General features: G+C 47.3%; 1 protein-coding gene across 3 annotated transcripts in view; it reads right to left on the reverse strand.

Annotated features, from left to right (window-relative positions):
- Nucleotides 1–19: 19 nt before the first annotated feature.
- CENPF (centromere protein F) overlaps nt 20–20340 on the reverse strand; it is a 57202-nt gene continuing 36881 nt past the window's right edge. For 2 of the 3 annotated variants that reach the window (XM_077282277.1, XM_077282279.1), the window contains exons 19-23: nt 11548–11685; nt 10425–10584; nt 2576–3016; nt 946–1133; nt 20–424 (exon numbers count right to left, since the gene is read on the reverse strand). In XM_077282277.1, coding sequence (XP_077138392.1) covers nt 242–424; nt 946–1133; nt 2576–3016; nt 10425–10584; nt 11548–11685 — 1110 coding nt within the window. In that variant the 3' untranslated portion in view covers nt 20–241. The remainder of the gene's footprint in view (nt 425–945; nt 1134–2575; nt 3017–10424; nt 10585–11547; nt 11686–20340) is intronic. The other variant, XM_077282280.1, reaches the window with a different exon arrangement.

The following is a 20340-nucleotide window of genomic DNA, read 5'->3' on the forward strand; positions in this document are numbered from 1 at the left end:
CCCCCCCCCCCCCCCCCCCCCCCACCAGATCACCATCTAAAGTAACGCTTTGTATATAGGCCCAGCTCGGCCGCCGGTCATATGCGCTCTTCCCTATCCACATGATCGTTGATATATTCGTCTCGGACACTTTTTTTTTTTTAGATTTCTTTATGTTCTACTACAGAATATTAATAAAAAAAAAAAAAAAAAAGTTTAAAAACGTTCTATAAAAGTCCTGTACAATAAAAACTCTGCTGCATCACTGCACATGGCACGTCCCCTCTTCTTCCTCCGTCTCGTCATGTGACACTTTGGCGCCGGCTCTTGCACTCTCCGGTTCACCGCCGCACAGGTTATTGGACGCGCGACTCTTCATCAGGACCGAAGCGGAGCGGGGAGACAGAGTGTCCATTGGAGCAGAGTCGTCCTCTGTGGCTTTTGTCTGCGGGATCAATATACGGTATATTAGTAAGAGTTGAAAAGTGATATGGGTGGGTGCAGGTCCCAACACAGCCAAATGGGAGGAGTTTGGATGTCCAAAAACAACATAAAATCCAAAAGTGACACCACTGTCGATTAGATGATCACTGGGCCTGCTATACTGCAAACATGGGTCTTCGAGAGGAGACAACCCCTTTAACAAGAGTGTAATAGGCTGGACTCGTCCCTACGGAACGTCTTAATTCTAGAGTTTAATTTCGCTAACTTTTTTTTTTTTAAAGAGCAGCAAAAAAAGCCATATAATTAAAAAGCGTAACTGCTCATTATCCCGACCCCGCGAGTGTCAAACTGCAGCGTCTGCACCAATTAACGCAAGTTATTCCCGGCTCTCCCCTGTGTAAGGTTATATATCCTTGTGCGTCAGTGGAATAGTCACCACAATAGTCTGCAAAGTTGTAGCTCTAGATGTACAACTACTAGTCCCAGCAGGCCCTTCACAGCGTGCTGTCATCTGAGACTTACCAGGTGGGATTTGCTGCCCCCTGGTGTCAGGCTCTTCAGGTCAGGAATGTTTTCTAGATTGTCGATATGCGTGTTCAATACTGAGGGGGAGTTTGTCTGCGAGGACAGACGGGGGCTCCTCCTTATCGGCACCGCTGCTCTCCGGAGGACAAACGGACTTTGCTTCCCAGATGGGATATCAGAAAATCCTACAGAACACGAAAATATACAAAGCTCTCAATCTTACAAGATTAAACAAAGTGCTATGTATCCTATGCTATGCTGTGTATGCTATGTATTATATATATATATGATAGAAAATATAATCTACATAAATGTGGAACAACAGAGTGTACATACATTACTGATCCTGAGTTACATCCTGTATTATACTCCAGAGCTGCACTCACTATTCTGCTGGTGCAGTCACTGTGTACATACATTACATTACTGATCCTGAGTTACATCCTGTATTATACCCCAGAGCCGCACTCACTATTCTGCTGGTGCAGTCACTGTGTACATACATACATTACTGATCCTGAGTTACATCCTGTATTATACTCCAGAGCTGCACTCACTATTCTGCTGGTGCAGTCACTGTGTACATACATACATTACTGATCCTGAGTTACATCCTGTATTATACTCCAGAGCTGCACTCACTATTCTGCTGCTGCAGTCACTGTGTACATACATTACATTACTGATCCTGAGTTACATCCTGTATTATACTCCAGAGCTGCACTCACTATTCTGCTGGTGCAGTCACTGTGTACATACATTACTGATCCTGAGTTACATCCTGTATTATACCCCAGAGCTGCACTCACTATTCTGCTGGTGCAGTCACTGTGTACATACATTACATTACTGATCCTGAGTTACATCCAGTATTATACCCCAGAGCTGCACTCACTATTATGCTGGTGCAGTCACTGTGTACATACATTACTGATCCTGAGTTACATCCTGTATTATACTCCAGAGCTGCACTCACTATTCTGCTGGTGCAGTCACTGTGTACATACATTACATTACTGATCCTGAGGATCCTGTATTATACCCCAGAGCTGCACTCACTATTATGCTGGTGCAGTCACTGTGTACATACATTACATTACTGATCCTGAGGATCCTGTATTATACCCCAGAGCTGCACTCACTATTCTGCTGGTGCAGTCACTGTGTACATACATTACTGATCCTGAGTTACATCCTGTATTATACCCCAGAGCTGCACTCACTATTCTGCTGGTGCAGTCACTGTGTACATACATTACATTACTGATCCTGAGGATCCTGTATTATACCCCAGAGCTGCACTCACTATTATGCTGGTGCAGTCACTGTGTACATACATTACATTACTGATCCTGAGTTACATCCTGTATTATACTCCAGAGCTGCACTCACTATTCTGCTGGTGCAGTCACTGTGTACATACATTACATTACAGATCCTGAGTTACCTCCTGTATTATACCCCAGAGCTGCACTCACTATTCTGCTGGCTGTTCTGTTGACAGACCCTGTGACTTTATGATACACAACATGTGAACCACCAGGGTGATCGGTTTTCAGCAAGGAATGCAGAGCAATTTCAGCTCTGAGGCTTGTGAAGTTGTAAATGACCATGATAGGGGTTATACCTTTTTTCACCACCTCGGGGAGCCCTTCAGGCTCAAACTGTTCTTCTTCTTTCTGATCTCCAGTTTTCTTTACCCTTTTGGTCACGACTTGGGGAGTTGATGGGTTGTGGCCGGTGTTTTCGGATTCCCTCCGCCTCTTGCCCGTTTGCTTTCCTTGTGTGGATCTTCTGTTCTTCCTTCTGTTCTTCGCCTCCATTTCTGCCCCTTCGGAGCTCGGAGATTCCAGCACTTCCTTCTTGGCTTCCAGCTCCTTCAGCCGGGACCTCAGCAGATCCACCTGCTTCTGGAGCGTTTCATTGGAATCTTCCAGCTTGTGAGTCTTGATCATTAGATTGCAGTATTTCTCGATGGTCTCGTCCGCCTCCAGCGTCTTCTCTTCCAAACACTGTTTTAACTCTTCTATCTCTGAGGATTCGTTATCGCTGCTGTTCATATCTGTGCCTGCGTAGAATGGAGACACACGTGACATATCCACAGGCAAAATATTCAGCATTTACAGAAATTATTGTTTACTACCTGGGGCCACCACCAAGGGGAGCACCGGGGCTTAATGTATATTCATTCCTCCTAATAATGGCACAGTATGCTGCCCCTAGTGGTGGGAGGGCTGAAGGCATTAATCCTTTCCTGACCACTTCCAAGAGCCATCACTTTTTTATTTTTCAGTCAATATAAACACTAGATGGTGGCCCGATTCTAACTTATCGGGTATTCTAGAATATGTATAGTAGTATATAACACAGCTCACGTAGTATATAACACAGGCCACGTAGTATATAGCACAGCCCATGTAGTATATAGCACAGCCACACAGTATATTGCACAGCCACGTAGTATATTGCACAGCCCACATAGTATACAGCACAGCCCACATAGTATATAACACAGGCCACGCAGTATATAGCACAGCCACGTAGTGTATTGCATAGCCACATAGTATATAGCACAGCCCACATAGTATATAACACAGGCCACGCAGTATATAACACAGCCACGTAGTATATAGCACAGCCAAATAGTATATTGCACAGCCACATAGTATATAGCACAGCCCACGTAGTATATAACACAGCCCACGTAGTATATAACACAGGCCACGTAGTATATAACACAGCCCACGTAGTATGTAACACAGCCCACGTAGTATATAACACAGCCCACGTAGTATATAACACAGCCCACGTAGTATAACACAGCCCACGTAGTATATAACACAGCCCACGTAGTATATAACACAGCCCACGTAGTATATAACACAGCCCACGTATGTAACACAGCCCACGTAGTATATAACACAGCCCACGTAGTATAACACAGCCCACGTAGTATATAACACAGCCCACGTAGTATATAACACAGCCACGTAGTATATACCACAGCCACGTAGTATATAACAAAGTCCGCATAGTATATAGCACAGCCACGTAGTATATTGCACAGCCACGTAGTATATTGCACAGCCACGTAGTATATTGCACAACCACGTAGTATATTGCACAGCCACGTAGTATATTGCACAGCCACGTAGTATATTGCACAGCCACGTAGTATATTGCACAGCCACGTAGTATATAACTCAGGCCACAGAGTATATAACACAGGCCACACAGTATATAACACAGCCCACGTAGTATATAACACAGCCCACGTAGTATATAACACAGCCCACGTAGTATATAGCAATGTGGGCACCATATCCCTGTTAAAAAAAGAATTAAAATAAAAAATAGTTATATACTCACCTTCCGGCATGAGCCAAGACAAGACAGAGTCTGTAAAGGAGTTTCATGGCAGAGTAATGCAAGTATTCCAAGACTTGGGCTTCACCATTCATGACCAGATACACAGGCAAATGTCGGCACAGGCCTTTGTGCATGGACTGAGACAGCCAATCAGGAAACCACTGATAGTGGCTAGGCCCGAGAACAGGTCAATAGCAGTGGACTGATCCAGCAAAACGGATCATGTGCGCTTAGGAGACTTTTTATTGCCAACTGTTGCCAAAACTGCCATTATAGCACCACAAAGAGCGCGAAGAAGGAAACGGCTGCCGCACTGCTGAGAACGCCGGAAGGGGAGCCAGAAGTGAAGACGCTGCAAAGTGCCGAGCGACACACCGGAAGAACCGCTGCAGACTCCGGAGAGGAGACACCGACCTCAATAAGGTTAGCAAAGGGGAGAAGCTATGTCAGACCAGGGGGAAGAAGTGGCAGATGCAGCCGCAGCCCATGTAATGCCCCAAGACCTCGGGTTGGATGCAGCCGCCGGTCTCATGGCACCCCCGGACCTCACCATGGACACACCTGCAGGCCCCATCTTACCACCGCAGCTTCAATCAACAGGCCGGACCCCGCTGCTGCTACAGTGCCCATCCTGCCGTTGTCCACAGTAGCCAAAGGGAAGGAGTCCCAACCAGGAGTGCAAAAGACGGCCCCTCTCATGGTGACGACTGACCTGGAAGCACAACCACACTACAAAGACAGAAGAAGTGTCAAGTGTTACATCTGTGGCAAGTTTGGCCATTTTTGGAACAAGTGCAGAGCACCCATACAACACAAGGGTTGGTCCAGAGAAACAGGTCAAGGAAGAAGTACAGAAAGCAGTGAAGCACCCCGTCCATAGGACAGGGGCAAGCCAGGTCCGCAAGTCACTACGCTCCTGACATGTAAAACCCCATCTGCATGACCAATACCTCAAATTACCCTTAAAGTGGATGGCGTTGTCAGATCTTTTCTTCTGCACACCGGTGCAGCCAGAAGTGTGATGAGACCTGTGGAACTCCCCGATCCCACCTGCCTATCAGAATCCTCAGTGTCTCGCATGGGCATTGATGGTGAAGTCAGACATTCCCAGCCTACAAAGCCTCTGAGCGTGTGCACTCAGTCAGGACACTCTAACATGTCCCAGTTTGCGGTGTCAGGGACCTGCCACTCAACCTGCTGGGAGCGGACCTACTGCAGAAGCTGGAGGCAACCACAGTGTTCCAGGAAGATGGGACCGTGACACTTTCTTCATCCCTGACCCAAGAAGAATCATGCTGGCGGCCCCACAAGAACCTCAAACAACTGACGGAGGCCTACCCAAGGAGGTACTGGACGTAGTAGCAGAAAGTCTATGGTCTAAGGCAGGGGTGTCAAACTGCATTCCTCGAGGGCCTCAAACCATGAGTGTTTTCAAGATTTCCTTAGCATTCCACAAGGTGCTGGAATCATTCTGTGCAGGTGATTAAATTATCACCTGTGCAATACAAGGAAATCCTGAAAACATGACCTGTTTGCGGCCCTCGAGGAATGCAGTTTGACACCTCTGGTCTAAGGGACCCCAGGACGTGGGAAAACTTCAAGTTGCCCCAGGGCGGGTATCACACAAGCCAGGCACTCCATATCCTCGTAAGGCCCAGTATCCCCTGTCCATCGCCCAGAGTCAAGCTGCCTCTGACCAACTGAAGGTCTACCTGGAAATAGGAATCATTGTTCCTTGCACATCGCCTTGCAATACTCCGCTTTTCCAGGTCAAGAAAAAGACTGTAAAAGGAGAGCCAGCCAAGGTCAGAATGGTACATGACCTGAGAGCTGTGAATGACGCCACGGTGTTTGAAACGCCAATTGTGCCGAATCCGCACACTCTGCTCTCGAATGTGCCTTCCACAGCAACAGTGTTCACGGTGATCGACCTGGCTAATGTTTTCTTCAGTGTTCTCCTTCACCCGGATGACCAGTACCTGTTTGCCTTAAGGCACCAGGGGGCACAGCACACATGGACAGTGATGCCACAGCGGGCCCAGAATAGCCCTTCACAGTTCACCAATGCAATGTCCACAGTCCTCGCCAACTGGGTCACAGAACACGCAGAAGTAACCCTGCTACAATACGTAGACGATCTACTCCTTTGTGCAGTTGACTTTGACACGTGTAAAGGCCATTACTTGTCTCTCCTACTCTACCTGGCGGAGCAGCGCTACAAGGTCTCAAAGAACAAAGTCCAGTGGTGTCTGAAGCGAGTTACGTTCCAGGGACACTGTACTGCTTACCAGATGAAACACCTGACAGATGACCGGAAGACCACAGTGGAGACGATGGTTCCTCCAACAACTCCAAAGGTGCTACAGGCCTTCCTTGGTCTAGTTTGGTATTGCAGAGCCTGGATCCCTGATGCCTCAGTCCTAATGCAGCCTTTGTATGATTGCGTCAACGTAACCCCGTTCCTCCTGCAGCCTTCAGCTCTTTCAAGAAGTTAAAAGGCTCTGTAGTCTCAGTGCCAGCACTAGGCTTAGCTGACTACGAGAAGCCATTCCGTCTCTACCTGATGGAAAAAGAAGGCCTTGCTACTGGAGTTTGATGCAGCTTCAGGGGAGAAAGCAGAGACCTTTAGGCTACTTTTCAGCTCGCCTGGATCCAGTTGCAAGGAGAGCCCCCTCCTGCATGAGAGCAGCATTTGCAGCACACGCCCTCCTGGATAAGACTGCTGACATCATTCTTGGATATCCATTGGAAATCCTGGCTCCGCATGACATCTCAGCAATCCTCAACTAAACCCAGCCAAAACATCTCTCCACCGCCAGGCATCTTCGCCTCCAGTGCTGTATACTCCTGCCTGACAATGTCACCATCTCCAGATGCACAGTCCTCAACCCGTCCACTCTACTCCCACTCCCAAGGGGGATACAGATATGGACCCTCAGATCAAAATTCTGATCAAAATCTGCATGATACCTTCCGCAGGGATCTGGATTTGCTCCGGACGGATGACCATGATTGCTACAGCATCATGCAACAGGAAACAGCAGGACTACCTAAGGTGGCAGAAGAGCCACTGACCAACGCAGAGTTGATCCTCTATGTGGATGGCTCCAGATTTGCAGATGATGAAGGAAGATTCCACATGGGATGTGCAGTGACCAGCAATCAAAAAATCCAGTGTTCCAGAAGTCTGCCGCCTAGCCTGTCAGTCCAGGAAGCAGAACTGATAGCGCTGACGAAGGCCTACCAGATGGCAGAAGACAAGATTGCGAACCAATTCAAGGTACTTGCATGGCATAGCACACGACTTTGGACCCATCTGGGCTGCAAGGGACTTCATCACAGCAAGCGGAACAACCGTGAAGCATCATGGAGCCATTAAGGACCTGCTGAACGCACTTCAACTTCCAAAAATGGTGGCAGTACTAAAAGTCAAAGTGCATGGAAAACTAAACACAGTAGAGGCACGAGGCAACAACATGGCGGATATGGCAGCCAAAGAAGCAGCCAAAGGAAGACAATATGAAGAAGTGGGAGAGGTTGTAGAGCCGGAGGATGGCTACTACATGACGACTGAAGACAAGAAACCTGACCAGATGACGTCCTGGGATCTGCTCAAAAAGCTGCAAGAGCAAGCCCCAAAGGACAAGAAAGAATGCTGGATGTGGAAGGGAGCAACACATGAAGAAGGAAGGGTATATGCAATGGACTCCAAACCCTGTTTACCCCGAAGCATGTACCCTATGGTGGTCCAGTGGGCACATGGGCCCACACACAGATCAAAGACACAGATGAATGATCTAATTGGTGCTTACTGGTTCGCTCCAGGGATCTCCACCCTAACCCAAGTTGACTAGCAGCTGTTTGACCTGCGGCAAATGCAACCCTGGAAGAATGGAGAAAGTTCCGACACATCATCTTGCCAGACCACTGTACCCCTTCCAGAGCGTCCAGATAGACCACATCCAACTGCACCAAGTGGAGGATTCGAATATGCGCTTATGGTCGTGGACGTGTTCTCAGGATGGCCAGAAGCTTTCCCAGTGAGGAACCAGTCAGCAAAGACTACTGCAAAGAAGCTACTCTTGGAGATGAGATATGCAGATATGGGGTCCCAGAAGTGATAGAGAGTGACCAGGGACCCGCATTCACAGCAAATCTCACAAGGGAGATCTGGTCAGCAGTAGGGTCAGACTGAGGCCTACACACTCCTTACAATCCCCAGAGTAGCGAGAAAGTGGAAAGACTGAATGGGACACTTAAGAACATGATGTTGAAAGTTGCCCAAGAGACAAACAAACCATGGCAGGAGACACTCCCAATCACACTTCTTAGTGTAAGGCACACTTCCAGAGGCCCAGAAAAGCTGTCACCATATGAAATTTAGTTTGGGTCTAGTCCCAGGTTATGGGTATCCTTTCCCTCAGCAGCTGACTATGCAATATGATACTTTGTCTGCTTATGTAATTGATCTCACCAAGAAACTTGCTAATATCCATTCTCGAGTTTTTTTCTTCATTGCCAGATCCAGATTCAGTATCCGGTACGCACTCCCTGAAGCCAGGAGACTGGGTGTTGGTGAAAAAGGTTTGTAAGGAGAACACCACTCGATCCCAGATTTGATGGTCCTTTTCAAGTGCTGCTGACGACACCAACCTCTGTGAATCTGGAGGGAAGACCCACTTGGATCCACTCATCACATTGCAAGAAAGCTCCCCTACCAGAGGATGACACCCAAGCCAGAATGATGTTGTGGATGCCCTGCCTGACCGAATAGATGACCTACCTGATAAAGAATACACGCCGCTCACTACACGTGCTGTTGACTAAGAGACTGATTGCAACGAACCCCCGTTAGGGACAGATCTCCTGACCGCCCATTTGCGAAAAGTCTGTACGGAGTGTGGCGTGTGCGCTATGCATGCATCAGTTCACCGGCAGCACAAAAGAGTTGCAGCACTTTGGGACAGGAGGCTAGGATTAGGGCAAGTGATATCTGAGGGGGCTTGTGATAGAAATATATATATCATGTAGATCTCACTTGCATGTATACTCCTCTATAATCATATATACTCATATATCCACAGCTAATATATACTCAGCTAGTTTATAATCAATTGCTCTACTTGACCACATGAGATATGGGGTCACTGACTGTTAGGGAAGTAGGGAAGGGCGAATTCGCAGCCGGACTGTGCCCGTCGCTGATTGGTCGCAGCCGACCGGCTGCGACCAATCAACGGCGCGGGATTTCCGTGACAGACAAACAGACGGAAGTGACCCTTAGACAATTATATAAACATATGAGGTCTTGTGTTTTTTGCGGAAAGAGTTGTCGTTTTGAAAAACACCATTCAGTTCAAAATTTTATGTACTTGAAAACGGGAAACCAAAAACGCAATTCCAGTTTTTTTGTTTACATTTTTTTCGATTACTAACAGGCAGATGATGGCTGAATAAAACAACCATCATCTGCCGGCAGGAAAGCAGGTTCAGTTTCTGATCTGGTTGCAAAAAATTGGAACCTTCCAGCGCCACCACAGGAGAAATGACGCATTACACCGTTCCCATTATATTTGGTGCGCTCTCTGTTTAATGTATGAGTGGTTTGGGGTTTTCCATAGGGAGCCGCTATGGAGGTCCTGGAAAAAAAGGACCTGCCATGTGCCATAAATATGGAATTTCTTGTAACCTGGTGTAAACGCCGCTGTTCTCCTGAGTCTGGCAATGTTTTTCTTTTATTCCTGCGCCTCTCCGTTCCTGAGTTATGGCCCTCTCTGCCATGTATACAAATCGAGTCGTTAGGCAAGTGGGTGTGGTTTTCAGCTTATCTCTGTGGGCGTCTTACGGACCACACCCAGTTGGTAAAGAGACTAGATTTATATACGAGGAAGAGCAGGCCATATCTCGGGAACGGAGAGGAGCAGGAGGAAAAGAAATACAACGCCGGAATCAGGAGAACAGCGGCATTTACATCAGTTATGAGACAGGTCCTTTTTACTGAGGTTTGTGATGGGGTCTTAGAAACCAGACAACCCCTTTAAATGAGCACAAACAATCGGAGTGTTCAGAATATTGGACTGAATGATTCTGATGTACAGAGAACATACCGTCCCGCTTCCGTGTCGGGTCCTGCAGTGCCTCCTCCTGCTCCAAGAGTCTCTTCTGCAGCTGCCCCTTCTCCCCTTCCAGCTCTTTACATAAATTCATCCAGTGACGGCGATCACTACAAGTTTTTGCATTTTTCTTCTTCAACTCGTCAAACTTTATCTATTAAAAAAAAAAAATCGCAACACAAAAAAAAAGCAATGTGTGAATATGGCTTAACAATTTCATCATTTTTTTTTGCAAAACAGATACAGCGCTTCCTGGCTGGGCATTCTAGTAATACATGGCATCTGTACTGGCCAACAACATAGGAATTCTAGGGACAGAACTCCCCTTGGATGGAAGTGATGGTATATCACTATGATGTATGTTAGCACTTAAAGGGTTAGTCCAGATCTGCTCATTTCTGCATCCACACTTTAGCGAGGGCAGGAGACTTCACATCTATCGATATCTGCGCGATCGGCAGGGATAGGATATGTGCACCGCCTCGCCTGTTGATGGCACGCGCATCTTGGCAGATATCGGTAGACGTTCCTTCACTCGTCCTGCTCAACTCTCAAGGTAGAAGTGAGCAAAGCTGGAGTAATCCTTTAATTCGACCCTCCACGTTAGCACTGTATCATGTACCATTCAAGATGGCATGGGGAGCAGTTGTAAGTGTGAACAATGCCCACCCTCCCCTTCTTGGGTTCGGACTATGGCGGGCATCTTGAATGCAGGTGGGCCGGTATCGGTCTTAGTGGCCGGAGACAAAACAGAGGCTACCAGGTAAAGAAGTTTCAGTCCTGGGACGACTACCTGGAGATCCAATCTTTGGGACCTCCCCAAAGCGGAGGATGAAGGGGCTGGAGCTCAGAGGTCCCTACATCCTAGTTACTGGTAAGACCCCCAGAGATATCCTACAGACACGCCATCACTCCAAGACTGGGGGGGCTGCAAGGAGTATATAAAATACAGCCCCCGCCGGCCCTGCACCAGGTCCCGCCTGTGCCCGGACTGGCACTTTATGTGAGGCTCAATACATCTGTACCAACGAGAGGTGTAAAGGATTCGGAAATCTAACATTTTACCGAGGAACTACAAACAGATCGAAGGCACATTACAGCTTAAGTCCACCCTCACCTGCAGCGCTCGCACTTCCTCCAGCCGCCCCTGAGCTTCACACAAGGATTCATTCAATTTCCCATTGACGGCTCTTAAGCGATCAATCTCCTGCTCGCACGCACTAAGATGGCTTTCCAGTGACGTCGCCTTCTCCTGCTGGGGAGAAAAAAAAAGAGATATGTTCTAAAACTTCTCTACAAGTTTCCAAAACTCCTCGTAGTTCCTTCCCAGATTTGATCGTTACGCTTTCAGTTTTTCTTTCCACCATCTTCTTCCATAACATTATGATTTCTTAGTCCACATCGCCGTATGAGGAGCTTGTTTTTTTTGCAGAACGATTTATAGTTTAGGTTGACGCCATTCACATTACAGCATCATTTAATGAAAAATTGAGGAAAAAAATCCAAAATGAAGTGAAAAAAAAAAAAATCAATAAATTCAATTCCGCCATTGCTTTTTGAGGTTTTGTTGATTTTGGGAGGGCGCTCAGTGTGCTGTAAAAGTGGCCCGACAAGATTATTCTCCAGGTCAGTACAATTACGGCAGAACCAAATTGTATAGTTGTTTATACGTTTTCATGGCTAAAAGGTTTGTCACACTTAAATGTTTCAGATCAGCAAACTAATGTAAATATTACACAAAGAGAACACAAGGAACAGAAAATGCAATTTATAAATGAAGGTCTTTATTATTAAAGGAAAAAGAAATCCAAACCTACAGGGTCCTGTGTGCTCCTAGCTGTAGTAAATACTCCCTTGGGGATGACATATATAGTATTTTTAGAGTGTAAGCTAGATGAAAATAACATTGTGTTCCCAGCAGTGTCCTTTCTGCATAGGGAAGAGTCCACCTTGTTGGTAATGGCATTGTCCTGTAGTATAATGTCTGAAAAGAGAGTTTTATCGGATAGCGGATTGTGAATGTAATATTGCACTTATTAGAATGCAAATATTACAGAAAATCCGACTTTGTGGATGTATTTCCCTTCCACACTATGAGTACATCGTCAACATACCTACCGAACCATGCCAGATGTGATATCAAAAGATTGTTAATTGAAAAAAAAAAATGTGTATTTCCTCTCATCAAGCCATAAAAAGAATTGAAAGAGATGGGAAAATTTGGAGCTCAGTGTTTGCAGGGCCCTGTGTGATAAAGTGATTGCCCCTAAACCTAATAACTAGTTTGGCCACCCTTAGCAGCAACAACTGCAATCAAGCATTTGCGATAACTGGCAGTGAGTCTATACAACGCTCTGGAGGAATTTTGGCCACTCATCTTTGCAGAATTGTTGTAATGTAGCCACATTGGAAGGTTTCCCTTCTTTTTCCCTTAATTAAACCCTTAACCCCCCAGGGTGGTTTGCATGTTAATGATCGGGCCAATTTTTACAATTCTGACCACTGTCCATTTATGAGATTATAACTCTGGAACGCTTCAACAGATCCCAGTGATTCTGTCATTGTTTTCTCGTGACATATTGTACTTCATGACAGTGATAAAATTTCTTAGATATTACCTGCGTTTATTTGTGAAAAAAAACGGAAATTTGGCGAAAATTTTGAAAATTTTGCAATTTTCCAACTTTGAATTTTTATGCAATAAAATCACAGGGATATGTCACACAAAATACTTGATAAGTAACATTTCCCACATGTCTACTTTACATCAGCACAATTTTGGAACCAAAATTTTTTTTTGTTAGGGAGTTATAAGTTGACCAGCAATTTCTCATTTTTACAACACTATTTTTTTTTAGGGACCACATCTCATTTGAAGTCATTTTGAGGGGTCTATATGATAGAAAATAACCAAGTTTGACACCATTCTAAAAACTGCACCCCTCAAGGTTCTCAAAACCACATTCAAGAAGTTTATTAACCCTTCAGGTGTTTCACAGGAATTTTTGGAATGTTTAAATAAAAATGAACATTTAACTTTTTTTTCACAAAAAATTTACTTCAGCTCCAATTTGTTTTATTTTACCAAGGGTAACAGGAGAAAATGGACCCCAAAAGTTGTTGTACAATTTGTCCTGAGTACGCCGATACCCCATATGTGGGGGTTAACCACTGTTTGGGCGCATGGTAGAGCTCGGAAGCGAAGGAGCGCCATTTGACTTTTCAATGCAAATTGACTGGAATTGAGATGGGACACCATTTGCGTTTGGAGAGCCCCTGATGTGCCTAAACATTGAAACCCCCCACAAGTGACACCATTTTGGAAAGTAGACCCCCTAAGGAACTCATCTAGATGTGTTGTGAGCACTTTGACCCATTAAGTGATTCACAGAAGTTTATAATGCAGAGCCGTAAAAATAAAAAATCATATTTTTTCACAAAAATGAACTTTTCGCCCCCCAATTTTTTATTTTCCCAAGGGTAAGAGAAGAAATTGGACCCCAGAAGTTGTTTTACAATTTGTCCTGAGTATGCTGATACCCCATATGTGGGGGTAAACAACTGTTTAGGCGCATGGGAGAGCATGGAAGGGAAGGAGCGCCGTTTGTCGTTTCAATGCAAAATTGACAGGAATTGAGATGGGACGCCATGTTGCGTTTGGAGAGCCACTGATGTGCCTAAACATTGAAACCCCCCACAAGTGACACCATTTTGGAAAGTAGACCCCCTAAGGAACTCATCTATGATGTTATAGTGCAAGATCGCCGATCTGACACTTTGCTGTGCACTGTGTCAGATCGGCGTTCTGACGTGCACAGCTCCTGGAGGCTTCCCGGCGCCTGCTCTGAGCAGGCGCAGTAAAGCCACCTCTCTGCAGGACCCGGATGCCGCGGCCATCTTGGATCCGGGCCTGCTGCAGGGAGGAGGTAAGAGACCCTCGGAGCAACGCGATCACATCGCGTTGCTCCGGGGGTCTCAGGGAAGCACGCAGGGAGCCCCCTCCCTACGCGATGCTTCCCTATACCGCCGGAACACTGCGATCATGTTTGATCGCAGTGTGGCGGGCGTTAATGTGCCGTGGGCGGTCCGTGACTGCTGCGATAGTCAGCTGACACCCGGCCACGATCCCCCCGTGAACGCGGCCGATCGCGCTGGACGTACTATCCCGTCGGTGGTCATACGGGCCCACCTCGACGGGATAGTACGTCCGATGTCAGAAAGGTGTTAAGGCGGTTTCCATACACCAGAAATGCGTCAGGTCCTGAGGTTTCTATTTAATGTTTTTAATCTGTTTTTTTTTCCCCCCTGTAAAAAAATACTTTTTATTATGTGCTGGATGGTTGTGCCGATAAACTTCCCTTTTCTGTACTGGTGGCCCAACCAGTTATTAGGTTTAGAGGGCAATCACTTTATCACACAGGGCCCTGTAGGTTTGGATTTCTTTTTCCCCTTAATAATAAAGACCTTCATTTACAAAGTGCAGGTTGTGACATCGTTGTCTAATATTTACATTTGTTTGGTGATCTGAAACATTTAAGTGTGACAAACATACAAAATAATAATAAATCAGGAAGGGGGCAAACACTTTTTCATTCAACTGTATCTAAAACACTAATAATAATAAAAACAGGATTTTTGGTTGCTTACCGTAAAATCTGTTTCTCGGAGCCTTCATTGGGGGACACAGGAACCATGGGTGTATGCTGCTGCCACTAGGAGGCTGACACTATGCAAATAAAAAAAGTTAGCTCCTCCTCTGCAGTGTACTCCCTACCGACAGGAAGTAGGATATTCAGTTAGTGAGAAAGCAGTAGGAGAAAGCAACATGTAAAAGAGCAAGAATAATATAATAATAAACTTTATTCATATAGCGCCAACAAGTTCCGCAGCGCTCTACAGATCAACAGTTTGGAACACAAAGAATGTTCAAAGAACTCAAACGTTAACAGTATAACACGTTAACAGTATAACACAATAAACAGAGCTGTTCAACTTGGGAGGGTGCTGTGTCCCCCAATGAAGGCTCCGAGAAACAGATTTTACGGTAAGCAACCAAAAATCCTGTTTTCTCCATCGCCTCTCATTGGGGGACACAGGAACCATGGGACGTCCCAAAGCAGTCCCTGGGGTGGGAAAACAGACAACTCCAAACTAGGTCAGAGGAACTGACCACCGTCGCCTGCAAGGTCTTCCTACCTAAGCCGGCATACGCCTAAGCTAGGCATGGAAATTTCGCGAATATGTGGAGGACCGAACATTGGTCTGTAGAGGTGCAAGGCAGAGGCCCTATATGTGCACTGCCGGGAGGCGCCCACTGCCCGGGTAGAGTGCGCCTTAAACCAGGAAGGAGGAGCTCTGCTCTGGAAATCTAAACATTGCTGACTGGATTTTGCGGGTATACGCTGATTTGGAGGCCGGAGGGCCTCTCTACGCCGAGCCCGTATACTGAAAAGGGGGAGGGGCGGCCTTAGCTGGAAAGATGCACCTCGCCCTTACCCGGTAGCGTGATGAGCGAACGCTACGAAGGATGAGTCCAAGCAGGACGAAAGGAAGGGAATCGAGAATGATGGACAGAGCCATGGAGAACCTGGGCAAGGTAAGGGCAGAGCACTGAACCTGTGAATCACAGAATGTACAAAACTGATGACACAGACTCTGGAAGAGGTTGAGAGCCTGAAAAGAAGTAAAAACAAAAAAGCAGGAATGTCCGATGTCTTGAAGAAAAAAAAGAGGACCTGGATAAAAACTTTCATAAAATAAAGGAAAGCACACGCGGACCCAGGAGAACAACGAGGTTTAGTTTGAGGAAGAAGAGAACTCGTCCTTCCGAAAACCTCTTTAATAATTGGTTCAAGTTGGAGCCAAACTGACGGAAAACCTTGGAAGGCAAGCTGGCGAGGGACTTTCTAGAGGATAAGTCCTGCCATGCCTTAAGCAAAATGGACCTTCGGATTGGCACGATACTGCTGGATGTCCAAGCAGCACCTGCGCCGGCATCCGCCGGGGCGGATTCCATGTAATTCCCTGCAAGACTAAATTAGTCCGCAAGGACAGCGATTTCCTCCGATGGGACTCCATGAAGGGTGCCCTGATGGAGCAGCTTAGCCCATGCGTCTATAAACTTTGCTGCCCAGGTGGAAACAAAGGCAGGGCACAATGTAACGGCGGACACTTCAATGGTCGACTTTGCCATGGGTTATTGGTCCGCCGTAGGTATCCTAGAGAGATGCTCTCTCTGGGAGAGGAGGACTGTATCGGTGGAAAATCTGGAAAACGGAGGGTCCAAAGACAGAGAAGAGGTCCAGTTCACAGTAGGGTCAAGAGGGAGGAATTATAGGAAACCGAGCCGGTTCCCTCTTTGGAACGGCTGGGTTAAGGATTCCAAAAGAAAACCCAGAGAAGACTATTACATTGAAATGACAAGAAAGGACTTGAGAATAGGGTACTGGGGACTTGCTAGAGCAAAAACGCTGAGGACGTACTGAAGGGGACTTCGGGTGAAATCCTGGATCTTAACCCAGCATTGTAGATTCTGCTACATCAACAAAACGACTAAGAAAGGGAGAATCGTTTGAAAAGACCATCTCTTGCCCATCAAAGTAGATAGAAAGGAGACTACCAGACGACTCCGCGGACTCAGATCTATCAGGAAGCTAAACTTAAGCGTACGGGGATGAAGATGGTTAACAGGGACTTTAGAAAATGTTGACAAGATGGGCAATGATAGGCACAATCGGATATGAGCCGTCAAAGGAGGAGAGTCCATGGAAAACCTGGAGTTTGTCATTCCATGGAAAGTTGGCCCTAGGAAGGGGTACATAGGCTTCAGAAAAAGATCAGACTGCCAAAGGGAAGATCCTTACCTATGACGACATGGGTGACCCTATCCGTCCCGGACCCTCTGGAACGGGGAGAGGATTGTAGTGTGTGGATCTACTTACCTAAGTTTAAGACACCACACAAACGAGGATAACAGTGAAAAGGATACGAATCCTGCTGAAGGAACGTATTATCCCCAAAACCCCATTATTGGATCCAGGCGTGGAGCAGCCTTCTACACTGGACGATGCTTGCACAGAGTAGGATCCAATTCTTATCAGAGGTGGAAGAACCTGTTCCTGCCTCGGTCGGAAATAAAAACCCGGAGATGCTCGAGGTTTGATCCAGTGTCTGTAAGAAAGAAGAGGTAAGTACTGACACATAAATAGGAAGCTCTGTATTGAGGTAACTCAAAGACCTCTAGAACAGTGCAGCGAACATCATGAGTCAAGGCATTATACGGGCTCTGACTCCGAAAGACAGCCAGACCATATAATACTGTAATCACATATGATAGGAATAACGCACTGGATAGTGCAGATAGACCTATAGTTAGTGGTAGGCCCAAATAACCAGACGGAGAGGAAAGGCCTCCAGAGTGCAACACGCAATTAAGGCCCAGTGCGTGAAGAGAAAATTGCAACCGGTCGGTACCTGACACCGGCGTGTCCGACCTACCTGAAAATGGACTGGTCACTTATGCTGCCACTGAGGTCCACCCTGTGGCACCGAGATCCACCCTATGGTACGTGGTAGATCTTCTGTATAGCTGACTGGGGCAAAAGATCAGGACCCATGCAGCTATCGATCTCGGGCACATCTAAACCACTGGAAAGACGGCAGGTATTGACTAAATGTGTCTGGAAGATGACATCTAAAATCTGGATAGCGGACAGAGTGCTGCTGCAACCGTACGGTAGGAATAGGAGAGTGCGTCTGACTTACCTGAATATAGTACAGAACGCCAGTACCACTGCAGTGGTCAATCCGGGACACGTCTGATCCGCTGAAGATACGACAGTGTCAAATACCGTACTGTACCTGGAAGGTGGTGCGTGTGAAACCAGGATGTCGGAAAGAATACTGCTGTGATCGGCTCTCAGTATTCTGTGACTATGGCAGATTGAGTACTGCTGCGATCGGCTCTCAATATCCTGCGACTATGGCAGATAGAGTACAGCTGCGATCGGCTCTCGATATCCTGCGACTATGGCAGATAGAGTACAGCTCCGGTCGGCTCTCGATATCCTGCGACTAAATCAGCATGGAGAGAGCCCTGGAGAAGGGTATAGGACAGAGTTGATTCTGTGTTGCGGTCTAGGTCATGATACCTGACGGCATTAGGCAAAATAACAGCTTCTGTGTAGTAAGCCGCAGCACGGAGTCTGTCTTGAAGTATGTCCTGCTGTGCTCGTTCTCCTGAAGGTAGAACAGTGGGCTTGACAACAGGGAGACTAAACTCTACTCTCTGCTGTGCACCTGAGTTCAAACCTCTGCACCTGCGATATGTGGCCAGATTCTTTATCAACTGAGCCACAGCAGACGTTGCTGGGAAATACGGACTCTTAACCAGCTGGAAGTTAGGTCCGAACACTGCAGTCGTGAAGTGGGTAGGAGCAGCTCCCCTCTCTGCTTAGAGCAGTGTAATGGTTGCATCCGGTGGAGGCTGCAGGGAGATGGAGGGCGAGTGCCTGAGAGCAGGAGATATGCCAGGGCTCTAGCAACCCTGTGTGGAGAGAAATAGCCAAGGCTCGCACTGCTGAAAATGAAGGCACAGGTCTGCGATAGCAGAAATCGCAACAGCAGTGTGACAAAACGGAAAGACTCCAAGGAGAAAAGTGCCACTGAAACCTTCTGCGAAGTGAACGCCATATGGCAGGTTTCATAATGGTCCATCTCCCTGTGGAAGGTCAGGGCGGACAGTGGCACAGATGACGGCCGCCTAGGGCATACTGCCATACCACTGCTAGAAACTGCACGGCTCTAGAGCACTTAACACCGGTGACTGCACGGCTCTAGTACTACTATGCCAGTGACTGTAAGGCTCTAAAGTGCTGCTACGCCAGTGATTGCGCGGCTCCGGAGTACTATTACGTATTACGCCGGTGACTGCACGGGTCTAGAGTACTACTACATATTACGCCGGTGACTGCATGGCTCTAGAGTACTGATAAACCTTTAACTGCACGGCTATGAAGTACTGTTACGTATTGAGCCAGTGACTGTACGGTTCTAGAGTACTACTACGCCGGACATTGCACGGCTCCAGAGTACTATTACGTACTACGCCAGTGGCTGCCCGGATCTAGAGTACGGATACACTAGTGACTCACTGATTGCACGATGGAATATAATCCCACCAGTGACCGGCTTCCATAAAAGGAGGAGAAGAACGCTTCCCTATCGGATTAGGCATGGTAAGCATAGCTATAAAGAATGTCAGAAGGTTAGGGGAACAGGAGGGATGCAGAGAGGAGTGCCAAACTGCGAAGCAGTGCTACTCACAGCAGGTGTAGTGTCCTGTAGTCTGCTCCCAGGCTGTAGCTGCGACAGGCATCAGGGCACAGGTCCAGGGCCCCAGCAGGAAGATAGAGGCGGGGAACCCGGCCGGGAAGACGCATGCTGGTGGGAAGGGACCCGCTCTCAGATCGGAGGGGGGAGCAGGAATAGCCACCAGGTGCGGAGGAGAGCGCTGTCCAGCAAGATGGCGGCGATCCCAGGCCGAATGGGGAGGCTGGGAGTAGTGGGCGGAGCTAGCCGCCCTGCACAGGAATGGGTATAGACAGAGTCGGGCGGGAGAAAAGCCCGCCCAGATGTTGAGAGGATGGGGGGGCGGAGCCAGCGCTGTAACTAGGCCCGAGAAAAGCCGGGACCTAGGTTTGTGGCAAATGACCGCCGGGATGGGGGAAAGTGCGGCGCGGAGGCCTCAAAACGCAGCGGTGGGATACCCGGTGCCCCCACTACTGCCGGAAAAGGCAAGGAAGGCTGCCGAAACTAAAAACCTCCGTAAAGGTTCAGAACAGATAGCTTAAGGGGGGGCCGCAGGTATGAAATAAAGAGAAAAGCCAGGACCTATATTTCTTCTTGTCTT

This window comes from Ranitomeya variabilis, chromosome 2 (assembly GCF_051348905.1).
Source record: "Ranitomeya variabilis isolate aRanVar5 chromosome 2, aRanVar5.hap1, whole genome shotgun sequence".
Lineage (NCBI taxonomy): Eukaryota > Metazoa > Chordata > Amphibia > Anura > Dendrobatidae > Ranitomeya > Ranitomeya variabilis.